The 14,925-nt window shown below is 40.4% G+C and overlaps 1 protein-coding gene across 4 annotated transcripts in view; it reads left to right on the forward strand.

Moving 5' to 3' along the window:
* The window catches only part of LRFN2 (leucine rich repeat and fibronectin type III domain containing 2), a 399,930-nt gene extending 390,947 nt beyond the window's left edge, over positions 1-8,983 (forward strand). For all 4 annotated transcript variants that reach the window (XM_089529571.1, XM_089529573.1, XM_089529572.1 and 1 more), the window contains one exon: positions 7,341-8,983. In XM_089529571.1, the coding sequence (XP_089385697.1) occupies positions 7,341-8,262 (922 nt within the window). In that variant the 3' untranslated portion in view covers positions 8,263-8,983. The remainder of the gene's footprint in view (positions 1-7,340) is intronic.
* The last annotated feature ends 5,942 nt before the right edge of the window (positions 8,984-14,925 follow it).

The raw sequence follows: 14,925 nt of genomic DNA on the forward strand, positions 1-14,925 counted from the left end.
TATTAATGTCAGTGTCCTCCTCCTTCTCCATGTTTCTTGTGCCTGGAATCTCTGCTGCCGGGAGGCTTGGTTGCTGAGCCTCCTGACAGGCCATAGACTCTGCTGGAGCCTCTTTGGAGGCCACAGGTTCTGCTTGAACTGACACGGCAGAGCCCAGGCCCAGCTCAGCTTCAGGCTCAGGCCCAAATTGGGACTCTAGCTCAAGCCCCTCTTCCTCTGAGTCCTGAGCCTTGCTAGGTGTGACATCATCACTCTATTAACATGCAGATGACTAGTTGTCACTGGGCAGAGATCTAGAGTAATATATGGATGCAAGCAATTATCATTATAGGTTAATGTGAAGATCTGGTAATAAAGAGAACTAATAAAGATATTAATCTAGCCAACCTAAAAGTAATTGCTTGAATAATTGCAAAAACCATTGCTTGTATGAGTAGTTGCCGGGAGATGGTTGCTCTTTGTCCTTTAGTGAACCCCCCCTCCCCTAATCATGAGGGAAAAGCTATATTTTTCTGTGAGTAGTTTCCTCAAATATATTGCTCATCAAAGTAGACTGTGCATACAAGCAATTATTTACATGGTAAGGTGAATAAATGATATCTGCAACAGCTTTATAAGACAAAGGAGCTTATTGCTTAGCTTACTAAATTGATTTACCTTAATTCTTACCTTAGCTTAATTCAGGTGGCATCTTGATGTTATCAGAAGGTTTTTACTACCAAATTTGCCACCCAAATACAGCCGAGTGCATCCCTGCTTCCAGGAGTGCTCCTCGCAGCTCTTTTTGGATTCGGGAGTTTTCCAGCTGAAGAAAATGGCCACTGCAGAATGCCTGGAAGTGGGGATGCACCCAGGCTGTATTCAGGTGGCAAATTCAGCAGCAGAAACCTTCTGATAAGATCAGGATGCAGCCTGAATTGAAATTTAAACTGGGAGAGATAAGGCAAATTAATAAACCAAGTGATAAACTCCAAAGTGATTAGTTTGTGGTTAATTATGTATATCAACATGGCTCACAGGGCCAAGACAGTGAGCAAATCATAGCATTTACTGTTTCATATTAGTAAAAATAAAATGCTTTAGACATTAACTATTCGGCAGAGAATGGTATAGAACATAAAGGCAAGACATGTTGCATGATCTGAAGAAATGTAGATTGAGTAGGATCTGGTTTAGAATAAGGTGTAAGAGAGGAAATGAGAAAATGGAAGAACCAAGATATCCATGGTGGCAATTCCACCAGCTATAATTACAGAATATAAACACAGTGAGAAGGATAAAACAGCAACTTTAACTTTCATGATTTGTGGTCCCAGACAGCCAGGAAAAGCATATAAAATGCTTTTTCACAGAATCCATGAAGGGTCAGATGTGGTGGCTAATTCATATCTCAAATGAAGGTTGTGTGAATTAGAAAAAGGATTAAAGTATGATTAATCCAGAGCAGCTAGTTTCACACTTCATCTGAGGTAAAGAGAGGGACCTGCTGCTTGTTTAATTCCATAGTGTGAATGAATGCTTTGCATGTCAAAGATGGGAGGGTGGGGAGACTCATTAATTTTCTTCTACCAGATAGAGAGAGAAAGAAGAGAAAGAAAATGTATTCATCACCATTGCTTTTGCCAAAGTTTACATTTGTTTCCTGTTGAAAATATAGTAATAAGGAGATAAGGTAGAAAAAGAGAGAAATACAGATGGAGAAATGGACAGAGCGGGGTCCACACTTTCTACTTCCTGTAACATAGTTTAGGTAGTTAATTCAAAACAATACAAAATATTACTGATAATGCTGTTTGTGCTAATTGCACTTTGTGTGATGTAACATACTGTTTATCATGGATTGTAAAAACAATGGACAGAGCGCCACATCCCCAGCTACCACACAACTGCAGAAAATATTTCGCTACACATAGGAATATATGAGAATCAGACCAAACGCCTATCTGTTCTAGTATTCCTCTCCAACAGTGGGCAAATATGTATGCCAAGTCCACGAGTAGAACATGGGTGGAATTGCAATCCTTGCTCATGTTCCCATCCAATTGTTATTGCTTCTAATAAAGGAAATAAGATCAAAGCTAGCAGCTGTTAATAGCCTTGTTGTTGTTGTTGTTGTTGTTGTTGTTGTTGTTAGTGGTGACACTGTGTGCCTTAAAGCTGTTTCCAACTTATGATGGCTCTAAGGTGAACCTGTCATGAGATTTTCTTGGCAAGATTTGTTTAGATTTGTCTTTGCCTTCCTTTGAGGCTGAGAGAGTGTGAATGCCCGAGGTGAACCACGAATTTCCATGGCTGAGTGGGGATTTGAACCCTGTTCTCCAGAATCATAACCCAGTGCACAAACCACTACATTATACTGGGTCTCATTGATAGCCCTATCCTTCATGAATTTGTCTAATTCTCTGTTAAAGCTGTCTGAGTTAACAATATGGATGTATCTTGGGTTTTTCACTATTCCACCAGCATCCTAATGCTAGTTCTTTATTAATTTGTGGGCATTTCCCCCTTTGCCACCTGAGAATATGTGCATGTTTCTACACAGTGTGACCAAAATTCTGCATCAGGAGACAAATGAATCTCAAGTAGTACATCTCTTTAGCTGCATCTCTCAGTCTCACCACCTCAAAACCCACCTTGTAAGCTATGCAGCTCCCACCCCAAACGTGGCCATTTTGGGGCTTTCGGGGATCAGCAACAAGGCATGGGGTTATTTTCCTTTCACTGCACGTGCTGCGAAGTGCACCTGCAGTGACCTCGGTAATCCTTGGAACATCCCTGTGGATGACATCTCCCCAGATGACCCAAGGAAAGGATAACTAGAGGCATCAGTGTTCTCTATCAACTAGAAATGGCTATGTTAGGGTTTGAGTGGCTTACTGGGGGTGAGGATCATTCTATGGATGGAAGAGAATTTTGACCTATGCCATGGTCAAAAAAGTGAGTTGCAGTGGAGTAGGTCAGACCTATACCATTGTAAATCAGTCACAGGATGCCACCTTTCATTTTAAAATGTACCCATTCTCTTAATGTATATGTTTTAGAAGCCATGTTTTTCTGAGTGTCTTTTCTTTTGACAGACACATACTTGTGCATATTTTTCAAATGTATTATTTTTTTATTGTGCTCATTTTTGAAAATGGCCTTTTCAAAGCTGCATACTTTACTAGATATGTCCACAAAACTAGGAATGTGAGGATTCCAGATCATAAAATGTGTGGCTGATCAGCATCCAATTCAGTAGGTGTGGAATTTAAAGATGGACTGGCCTCCTGTTAGGTATTTATGTAACTGTAAACTGACTTACAATCATGTAAAGTTGAATAGGGCTGTTGTGCAACATTTATATTCTCAGGAGGAGATGAAAGGTAGAGGAAACGAGATCACTATGCAACCAGAGCTGTCATAATGTTACAGGTCCCATCTGTTCTGGATCCTAATGTGCAATACGCATCACTGCGCTATAGGTCTTGTTGTGAAATGAGGCCTCCATTGTATATTGGGGTGTCTTGCACAGTGCCTTGTTGCACCATGGGGGCCTCCCATTTTACATGGGGCACTGCACAAGGCAGCCCAATACACATTGGTGAAATTCACTAGAAGGGCTATGTATTATATCAGAGATGTAGCAATGCCATCATAAGGTTAGAAACTATATCCTCTGATGCAGGATCTCAACTATAATTTTTAAGTATTATTTCTGCTGGCATTTCCCCCAGTACTTCCTCAAAGAGACTCTCCCTTTTTAAATATGTATAAAGCATTATCCTGGCAGTGCTGAGATAATTCCCCACCCACCCCAAATGAGCCCCTTTACCAGTATTACATCTTGATATATCCTTATGCTGCAACCATCTGTGAGGGTTCAAGGTAATAGCTAGAGATATATATCTACATTACCAAAAGGAAGACCTCTATTCACTCATATTTAGTGGATACATCTATACAGAAGCATGGGTATTCCCCCTGGACACACACTTCTCAGTTCTGTCCTACCTGCCAACTCCCTGGTTAAGGATTTTGTGTCTCATTGCCATACATAGCTGACAAAGGGGCTGTACAGACATTCTGTAAGGGGCAGCTGTATGCTGCCCCTAGAAGTGCTGGGTTGGGGATGTGGCAATTGCATGCCATGCCCCCAACCCAGTGCAAAAAGAACCCACAAATGATGAATGCCGTAGCTCTGCCCCCTTTGCACTATGACACTGCATGCCCTTCTTGATGGCTTGTGGCATCATGGTGCAGCCTTGGCACTGCATCTAGATGATGTAGCACCGAAAGGGTGTCCAAAAGCTGTGCTGACATGGCTATGATGCCCTTTCTGGGACATAAAAAGAACCCACCATTTGCAGGTTCTTTTTGTAGAACCCCTAAGTTAACACTTTAACTTCACATTTCTCTTTTGACCAAGTGGTACACAGACTTTGGCCGTCCAGGTGTTTTGGGCTTCATTTCCTAAAATTCCTGATCACTGGCCAAGCTGGCTGGGGCTTCTGGGAGTCTGAAGTCCAAAACACCTGGACTAGAGACGTTTGGGAATCACTGCTCTAGAGGGAAATATTTCAGAAGGTGGTACAGACTCACTGGATAAGAAGGAATGTTTGTACCAGATTGGTCCTGCCATTAAACAATGTAAGGCAGCTGCCTCAGAGAGCAGATGCTGAGTGTCAGGGCATGACTATGTGTCATTGTCCTGCTTGTCCTGCATCCCTTTAGCTAGACTTCCACTGTGCAGTGTAGTGGAAGACACTGTCCTGTCCCCAGTGACAAAGTAAGGTCCACTTGTTTGTTCAGTTGGTTCTTTATATGGAATGGGGAGAGGTACCATTCTGTCTTTTCCTATTGGTGGCAGAATGCTTATGGTTGGTCTGCACTTCCAACTTTTGATAATTGACAATCACACAATGTTCTATGATTAGTGTTTCACCAAAAGGTTTTATTCTTTAACTGCAAAATATAATGTCCAACCACTAAGACATGAGAAAAAAATGTGCAGTAGAAAAATAGATTTGGGTTAAAATGGCACTTGTGAGGATGCCCTTTGTTTTGAGAGTGACAGATCTGAAGCTAATACTCAACAACTGTGGATCAAAAATAATGGGCTTTGTAGGATACGAAGAGTTTCATCATTTTCTTTCTTCTTCTCAAAAGTTTTATTTAATGAGCAAGGATACACAGACCAGAGAGAATCTACACACATGTGGAGATGGGCAGTGCTGCGTAAAGATAATCCTTCACTGTATTCAGCTGTTAAATAGAATATTTTCCTAGGTTTATATATGCATGGGTAAAACTATTTCTGTTAATAGAGGGCTACAGTACAGGTGGTTACTATTTTATTTCTTTCATTTTTAAAACAAAACTGCAATTTTTTTTGTCTGTGTGTGCTAAATATGAAATCAACCTCTTGGCTATTAATGTTTTCTTTTCCCGTATCTTTGTCCTTTCAACCAAAATGCCAGAAAAGAGGACAGCAAGCTCATAGGAGACTTGAACGGTTAGAAACTGGATGGTGAAAGTGTTATAATGTGGTAACCCAGCAGGTCTCTAAATTGATGTTACTGCTTATTACTGAGTTTCAAGTATTCAATCAGTATCTGTATTTTTCATGTGTCTGAGAGAATTGAATTTCAACCATGAAATTTAGAATAACTGGTGATATATACCTATATATTTCAAGTGTAAGAGTAGTTTTCTCAAATCCTGAGATAAGGGATGAGATGAGGTAGAAAACCTCTAGAGATACTTCAAACTGTTAATCTAACAAGACAATGTTTACAGAAGACATTGGGGAACTTTGGGCCCAGAGGTCAGATTCCAATTTAGAAGTGTCTCGGGGCTTTGTGGCAAAAAGGAGTGAGGCTAAAGGCATGAGACTTGATCAAGAAAAAGTAAGCAGAGTGAGAAGTAAATCTAACCAGCTGGGACATTTTCCCACCAAGTATAGAAAGCACAACTCAAGGCAATGTGTTTATACTTTATATATTCAAGGTGCTGGTCATGACCTATAAAGCCCTACACAGCGTGGGTCCAGACTATTTGATAAACCCATATGAGCTTTCCAGAGCCCTAAGATCTCCAGGAGAAGGCTTTCTCTCAGTTCTACCACCATCATAGGCTTGTCTGGTGATGACATGAGAGAGATTTCTCAGTGGCTGCTCACACTCTGTGGAATGCCTTTCCATAGGAAGCAAGCCTGGCCCCCTCCCTGTTTGTCTTCCATCAGCAAACAAAATCAGTTTTATTCAGGCAGGCTTTTAATGTGTAATCATGGGACAGCTTTTTTATATGGGGTGTTTGTTATATGGGGTGGGTATCGTGGTTTTATTGTGGCTTTAATGTTTGTAATTTTATATTATTTTTATGTGATATTTTAATTGTTTTATTGTAATAAGTTTTTTAAGTGTTTTTATTTGTGAGCTGCCTTGGGTCCCTTTCTGGGAGAAAGGTGGAATAGAAATTAAAATAAATAAATATATATATAAATAATATACCTGGGAATAAGACTTTCTGCTACAGCATTCTGTCATGCAAATCAAAGCTCAGTTCCATTCAACAACTGTCCCGACTTCAAAGAACATCTCTGTTTCATGCCCCAGGCCACAAAATGAAGTTAAATTCCATGCAGCCACTTCCTGAACCAGTCAGTTTTTCAATTTTCATGATAGTGGGAGAAGCTTGGGAGGAGGGCAGGTGGGGAACACATACAGGCCACATCCAGAACATGGGCTGGAGCTTCCATGTCACCCATTAGACAATCTAAGTTCTTCTCTTTCTATTCCTATATTGGAAACAGGAATAAAATATTATCTTGGCTAAACTGGTGGGGTAAAATATCACTTATGCAGGGATGACTGGCTTAACATGCTTTAATCAGTTTTTTAATTGTTCTTAGAAGTATTGTTAAAAGACATAAAGATTTGAAAATTTGTATATTCAACTGCATTGGATCCATAACTATATAAATGTCCTTAACAAATGTCCTAAGGGACTGACCTCTGGAATCCATCTTAAATTCAAAGGAGCCATTCCAAACAATTGAGGTCCAGCATGGGTGAATGGGGTGTTTCAGGATGACACAGCTAGTTACCTCCCATGTGGCGGCTTGCCACATCACTCCAAAGCACTCAACTTGCCCACACCACAAAACTGCATCACTTGGAGTGGTTGCCTCTCTAATTTAAGGTGGGTTTCTGGGAGTATTTATGATTATGGCAATTGTGCCACAATAATGAATATAGCACAGTTATGGATCCATAGCTCTAGCCTATGAGTCCATAACTGCCATGCAGGATGCCAGCCTACATTATAACTCGATTTTGCTGTTTTCTTTTTTCTTAAAGGATGATTCCTGCGAAAAATAAGGCTTTTGTGGTGAACAACCTGGTTTCTGGAACAGGCTACGACCTTTGCGTTCTGGCCATGTGGGATGACACTGCCACAACACTCACTGCTACCAACATTGTGGGCTGTGCCCAGTTCTACACCAAAGAGGACTATCCCCAGTGTCACTCCATGCACAGCCAGTTCCTGGGGGGGACGATGATTCTGATCATTGGAGGCATCATCGTGGCAACTCTGTTGGTATTCATTGTCATACTTATGGTCCGGTACAAGGTTTGCAACAATGCCCCAGGGAAGATGGCCAACGTTAGCAATGTCTATTCACAAACCAATGGTTCCCAGCCTGTCCAGAATGGAGTCCTTCCACAAGTCAACCCCAAAGTGGTTGTAAGGAATGAGCTCATGGAGTTTAACTGTGAGTCAGCACACAGCAGCATTTCCTCTTCCTCAAGCTCTGTGAATAGTCGTGACTGTGATGGCTACAGCCTCCAAAGCGAGCAGGGCACATTGTCCAGTAAGTGGAGGCCTCCATCAAGGTCAAAGCATAACAACATTGACCGGCTCATGGGAGCTTTTGCTTCACTGGAACTGAAATGTCAGAAAAAAGAGGAAGCAATAGACTCCAGAACTTCAACAGTGGCCCGTCACTCAGATAAGGAGCCACTCCTGGGCCAGCAGGAATCCAAATTCCGTAGCCTCCTTATGTTACCTTTGGAGGGTAAAACTAAACGTAGCCATTCTTTTGACATGGGGGACTTTTCCACCTCACAATGTTGCAACTACCCAAAAAAGATCACAAACATTTGGACAAAACGTAGTCTGTCAGTGAATGGCATGCTTTTGCAATACGATGACAGTGACCTAACAGGGGCAAAGGGGACTTATGGGAGCTCAGAGTGGGTCATGGAAAGTACAGTGTAAATAAGAGTTCCCTCCATTCCATTCTTAGTCCCTCCAAGCATAACAAGGTCCATGATTGTTAAAATAAAATAAAAAGGCCATAAATATAATGAAAGAACAAAAACACAGAGAGAGTGACACACATACATGGAGCTGTACATTGGTCAGTAAATATTAAAAAAAGAAAAAAACAAGTTGGAGTGAGAGATGTTATGAAATGTTGAGAGAGGAGTGTGTTTGTGTGCAGAAAGAGAGAGAGAATGGAGCTGATGTGATATCTCTAAAATATTTGTTCTGTGTGGGTAAATGTCTCAAGGAGGTCACTGGTAGTATTCAGTGCTTTCCTGGTCTCCTGGTGAACTGTTGAACAAGAGTAAATGAGGATTAATACAGGTGAAGCAACACATATGAAATCAAAGGGGCATTCCCTCCCTCTTCATTTTTCTCATTGTCTAAGAAGAACATGCCCGTGAATATAAGGCTGAAAGGAAAATAGCCACAGCTGCCACTGATTAAAGAGAACATCTGGAGAAATAGAACATGTGTACACAAAACCAACTTCGCAGTATAATCTCCGAATGGTGACAGCAACATGTGGAGATTTATTTGCCATTCTTTGGTTAAGGCTTTTTATCCTCTCTCTTGCTTGAGAATTTAAAAAAAAAGGAATTTGATGTTTATTTTGACTCTAAGTTTGTCCTTCCTTAACATATCTCCCCACATTTTAATTTTTTTTTTTTTTTTTTTTTTTTTTTGGCAGTACTGGGATTCTTTAAAAATTCTAGAGACCTGGTGGACTACACTTTTCTTTCTCCCCCCTTCTCTTCCACCTCCTCTTTTTTATGCTATAAAGAGGAATACAGTTGGCCCTTCATATACACAGATTTTTTATACACGGATTTAAGTATACACGGTTTGAAAATATTCCAAAAAAGTATAAATTTACCTTGATTTTCCATTTTTTATAAGGGACACCATTTTGCTATGTCATTATATGTAATGAGACTTGAGCATACACGGATTTTGTTATACACGGGAGATCTTGGAACCAAACCCCAGCATATAACAAGGGTCCACTGTATGTGAAAAAAATACTGTTCACTTTTTCCTTCTCCACACTCAACCCATTTCATGCATGGCCCCTTGTTTGCCAGTGTACAAACGAGATTGTTAGAGGTTAAGGCTAAACAGTTTACCCTTAAAAGAGTTTGGTCTCAGAGATGTGAATGGCTGAGAGTAACTGAGTTTACATCTTCTAAAGGAGAAGGAGAAGGAAGTTGTTCTGATGACCTCTTCACAAATTGCTTTTAGTCAAGGTTATACAGTTGCTGTTTTTCAACTGAGCAAGAAATATTCAGAATTTGATGCAAACCAGGCCCTTATGCTGAATATTACAAAAATGTATACCTTCATGTCAGTCAAAGCAAGGAAACAATATCTGATGGTTTTAGGCATGTCTTTTGATTGAATGTTTGATTATGAGGCTGTTCCTCATGAGCCACGGAAAACAAGATGCATTGTCCAACTGTCTATCATCTTCTTCTGACCCACACCACATTCATGCCCTTCTCTCTTGCTGAAATCCATGCCCATTGGAGACCATGTCTTATAGCTTGCAAACTGATAATCAAAGTCATTCATAGGACCATTTGTCACAGGACCTGGCATTGCTATGGATACATGTTTCCACCTTTCTAAATCATGATTACTGTGAATTTTCTGCATTTTTCAGCAGTGAGAGCAATTGCCTTTAATTCCAAGTCATTGCCTGTATTTATTTGTTCCCAAGGTTTTGGTCTATTGGGATTTTCATTCCAAAATAACACATTATTTATTATTTCAAAGCAGTGTGCAGAAAAAAGATTGTAAAGTGCAGAAGAAACAGATACACACCTACAAAATCTCTATGTATTATTTTTTTTAAGGAAAAAAGCTCAGAGATATATTGTGACATGACTGTGTATTTGATCTTGTTATTTGTCATGTTTCCTATTTGAAGTTTTAGAAAGATATCCCTGTGATCAAAATATTTTCTTCCCCATCCCCTCCCCACCCTCTTTTGCTACAAAATGTACAGTAAAAAAAATGTTATTGGGGAAAATGAATCTTCTTTCTTTTGTTCTTTCATTTTGAAGTCCTATTTTGAATGCTAAATCAATAATATTTCTTACAAAAAGAAAAGAAATTGTATATTCTTACTTCAGATCATAACTGAAATCCTACATCACAGTGACAGAGTGAATTCTGTGCCGTCTGCCCAGCTGTTTTCCCAGTGCATAACAACACTTGGGCGTCTGCCACATCCTGCTCCTAGTATGACAAGTGATCTTGTAGCACATTTGAGATTTTGAAAGAAGTTACAGCATAAACTTTTGTAAACTAGGTCTATATCTTCAGATGCATGGAGTAAACTTGTGCCTAAGAATGGCCATTATAATTAGACAGTATAAATAGTCTTACAAATGCAAAGCAGAGTGTGGTAATGAGGTGACATATTGAGTTTCAACTATCGTCAATGAAGGACAAAGGCAGGAGGAAAGATATTGCCTGAGGCCAGGATAGGTAGATGAACATATGAATGTTGGAGGGAGTTTTGGAATGAGGTGTGTGGAGGCTGGCAACCTGAAGCAAGGCATAATAAACTGGCTAAGAACATCCTTGTAAGGCTAGGGTGTTAACTTGTGCTATAATATGTGTAGCATGCAAACATATATTATAACACTGATAAACATTGGTGTGTGTGTGGAGGCCTGAGTCCTTCTCCCTCACACCACTCATCACTTTGGGGAACTATGCCCCCCCCCCCAAATAAATGAGCAGTGGTGTCACCTGGAACATAAAGGCCTGAGTCCTCCAACTCACCCACTCATCCTGCCACCGCTGCCACTCATCTCTTTGGGGTGCCATGATTCCTGAGAAAATGAAGCAATAGCAGTAGGAACATGGAGGCTTAATCCTCTACTGCCAAAGCTGTTCATCTGGGCACCACTACCTCCTGAGGAAATGAGTGGTGCCAGTAGGGGTAACATGGAGGATTTAGGCTCTCACATACTACTCACCACCACCACTTTTCTCATTGAGGAGTCATGGCCCTCTCAGAAAATGAGCAGCAGTTGTGGCAGGAATGAGAGACCTGAGTTCTCCACCTTGCACCATCATTCGTTCAGGCCTCCATACACACACCACCAGCAGTGTTCATCTCTTTGGGGCACCACAAGCCCTGGGAAAAGAATTAGTGACGGGATCATTGAGGCTTGAGGTCTTCACCCCCTCCCACCAGCAGCACTGTGGGCACCACAGCCCCTCCCAAGCAGATGAATAGGAGCAGCAGCAGCCGCAAGGACAAATTTATTCTTTCTTTAACACTCCCCACTGTTTTATTTTTTTTTTGGGGGGGGGGGGTGTATTAAAAAATGATCCACAGTGGTGTAAAACATGCTTGGTATGACACTGGGTGTCAAAGGTGCTACAAGATCCCTTTGCATACTGATCCCAGATACAGCTATATCTCTGAATTCTACTCTCAGTTATGGATTGGCTGCATGGGATTGCCTAAACTCAGTCTGGCTGCTCTTGAGCATGGATGGAAGAAGGTGTGTCCACCAACCCTATTTAAGGTTGCATCTTCCTCCCTCAGTGCTCAGGAGCATCTAGAGTGAGCCTGGATGCACCTTTGCAGCCAATCAGTGTCTAGGGATGATCAGCGACAACCTCTACTCAAAAGACAATATATTTTCTGCCTGGTATCTTTAATCCATGCTTGCTGTCTCTCAAACATACCTCTTTCCATTTCCAAATGAAGTCTGTCCAAGGATGACCTACAAAGCTTAAAAGACTGGTAAGTGATTTTAAAAAAATGGTAACACTAGTTATGGTTTTGTTGGATATACTGAAATTGTACTCAGTGGTATAGTAGAGTCTGGGCTCCCAGTGTTGGGACGAATATGTTACCTGCCTCCCCCTTAGACCATAGTATACTGTTACCTCTGACCTTACTTAGATTTCTTGCAGAATCTGGAAAGAAAGCTGCATCAACCAGCAACAATTTTTATTGTTGTAAAGTTTCACTTGTCTAATGCAAAGTAATTTTGTGGTAGCTTGTTCTTGAATGGGCAATTAATACATTCATATCAATTAGGTTTACAAAAGGCATGCTCCTGATGGAGCCAACTGCTAGAATGGCCTTTCAGGTATGGATCAGTTCAGTAGCTTGAATGCTTGTATTTTCCTTGGAGGTGTGATCTTGTGGATCTGCTCTTCAAAATATACCACTAGCAATAGGGTGCATTAAGGAACTTAAGACAGTTTGGAAAACAAAGACCACAGTACTGCATTAAGTATGAACTGCCTTTCAAGTCTGATGGTAATCAATATATCTTAGCAAACCTAGCCAGGTTATCAAAATTCATAATTCACCTATTGATTGTCTTAATTATCCAGGATGTCCAAGGGTCATATAGTAATAGCGATAGCAATACATTATGCTGTATTCAGTTATATGCAGATTTATTCTCTATTGGTTCAGAGGGTAAGACAAGGACCAATGGGTAGAAAGAGCAGAGAAACCATTGCCGATTAAACATTAGGAGGAATTTCCTGATGGTATGAGTCTCTTGATAATAGGAGCCGACTGCCTTGAAATGTGGCATGCTCTCTATTGCTAGATATATCCCAGCAGATCCTGAACAAGAAATTAGACTAAATGGCCTCTGAAGTATCTCTCAAATCTTCTGACAGTGTAAAAAAATCGAAGCTAGCAGGTTTTAGTGATGATTGGTGACTTTTGTGTCAATAGAATGGTGAATCTGCTAATGGCTTTAGTCTGAATTGAAAGGAGCTAAACAAGATAATGAATTTGTTTTGGGAATCAGTTTCAATGCTTTGGATAGGTTTTCTAAAGTTCAGATTAAAGTGTGGAGCAGATTCACTGTCTCACTGGCATGGAAGCCACCAATCTTCACTTACATTGCACTTACACATTGATAACAGTCATCTCAGTTCTGAAAGATAATGATTTATGAACAAAGAAGCCTAGATGTATTCACTACCTTGACTGAGATGTTTTTCTTATTTACACTTTCTTAGTTTGCCATTGGAATGGCTCACCAGAATATAGACACTAGGATGATGCAGCCCTGCGCAAGACTACTTCTTCCTTCTTCATTGCTCGGGAACATATACAGCAATGTAAGAATAAAGGAGGGCATCTTTGAACATGCTGTCTTTTCTAGGATGGCCGTATAGCAAGGCAGACAGGACCTCTGTCCTTTTGTTGTTGTTATGTGCCCTCAAATTGACTTCTACTTATGACAATCCTATCCTAGAGTTTTCTTGACATGATTTCTTCAGAGAAAGTTTGTCATTGCCTTCTTCTAAGAATGAGAGAGTGTGGCTTCCCAAAGGCAACCCAGTGGGTTTCCACAGCTGAAATGGAATTCAAACCCTGGTCTTCCAGGGTCCAAAACTCAAACCTATACATTCACCAATGCTAGAGGAGAGGGAAATTCAGCACAGTCCAGGCTAAATCCAACTGTTAGCCCCAACTACAGCAAGTGGGCTGCATCAGTGTTACTTGCACTAATGTTAATTTACTAAGTTCCTATTGATTCAGTAGATTTACTGTGCTCCAGATGGGATTAACAATTGAATTTGAGCCAATTGCTAATCCCATCTGCAGTATATTAAACCTACTGAATTTAGAAGAGAATGTGCAGTGAAACTGCACCTGCTGACACCTCTTTTTGTAGAGAACTATTAATAAATATACAGGAGTTCTGTTCTCCTTTGCATCTAGAAAAGAAAAAGAGAGAAAGTGCTGGATGTAACAAAGAGAACTTGATCATAAAGGAGATCTTGTTCTGTTGAAGACAAAGAAAAATGGTCTTCCACACCACCTTTTTGAGAAGGTGCAGAAGTCAGCTCTTGTTTCTCTCTGAAAGCACTGCATCAGAGTTGGACTTGAGGAAGAACTATCATACTCAAATCATTTTATTCAATAGATCTTCTGTGAACTTCTGAGGTTTCCTCTCATTTTGTTCTCCTGTTGTGTCTAGTCACCATATCTGCCCTGATGACTGAGCAACCAGAGTCATTCTTCCACAAAGCTGGGGACTGCACAGAGCTTTTCCAGAGAGAGTGACTTGCAGTATGCTGAGCCTGGTACATTTCATTTTGGCTAAGAAGCTAAACATAATATACATTGAGAGCTGCCCCAGTAAGTGTTCAATGGCTTCAGAACATTCTTAGGCACAATTATAGAAGTTGCTTAAGTCAGTAAAATAGTCTTTATATCAATAATAATAATATGCACAAGATTGTTTATAATAAAATGCATAAGATTGTGGTCCTACAGATATTATTGTTGGACTCATATCATCTTCCATCATTGGCTATGCTTGTTAGGGCTGATGAAAGCTGGAGTCTAATAATATCTGGACAGCCACGTATTCTATGTCCTGGAGCATCAGCATGATGTGTAATGTAAAAGTGCAATATGAACTCCATTTTGAGATGAAGGCAGGATATAAATCAAATAAAGAAATAGTTGCTCATGAGAATACTTTCTCAATCATTCATCCAAGCTACATTCCAAGAAGTATTGGCCTGATCATGTTGTAGATTAATTTATTAAGGAGTTTTTGACCATTTTGGAACCTGGGGGCCACTGAATAACAGAGTAAGGGG

The sequence above is a fragment of the Sceloporus occidentalis genome, unplaced genomic scaffold, assembly GCF_023333645.1.
Source record: "Sceloporus occidentalis isolate IW3139 unplaced genomic scaffold, rSceOcc1.0.p SCAF_6, whole genome shotgun sequence".
Lineage (NCBI taxonomy): Eukaryota > Metazoa > Chordata > Lepidosauria > Squamata > Phrynosomatidae > Sceloporus > Sceloporus occidentalis.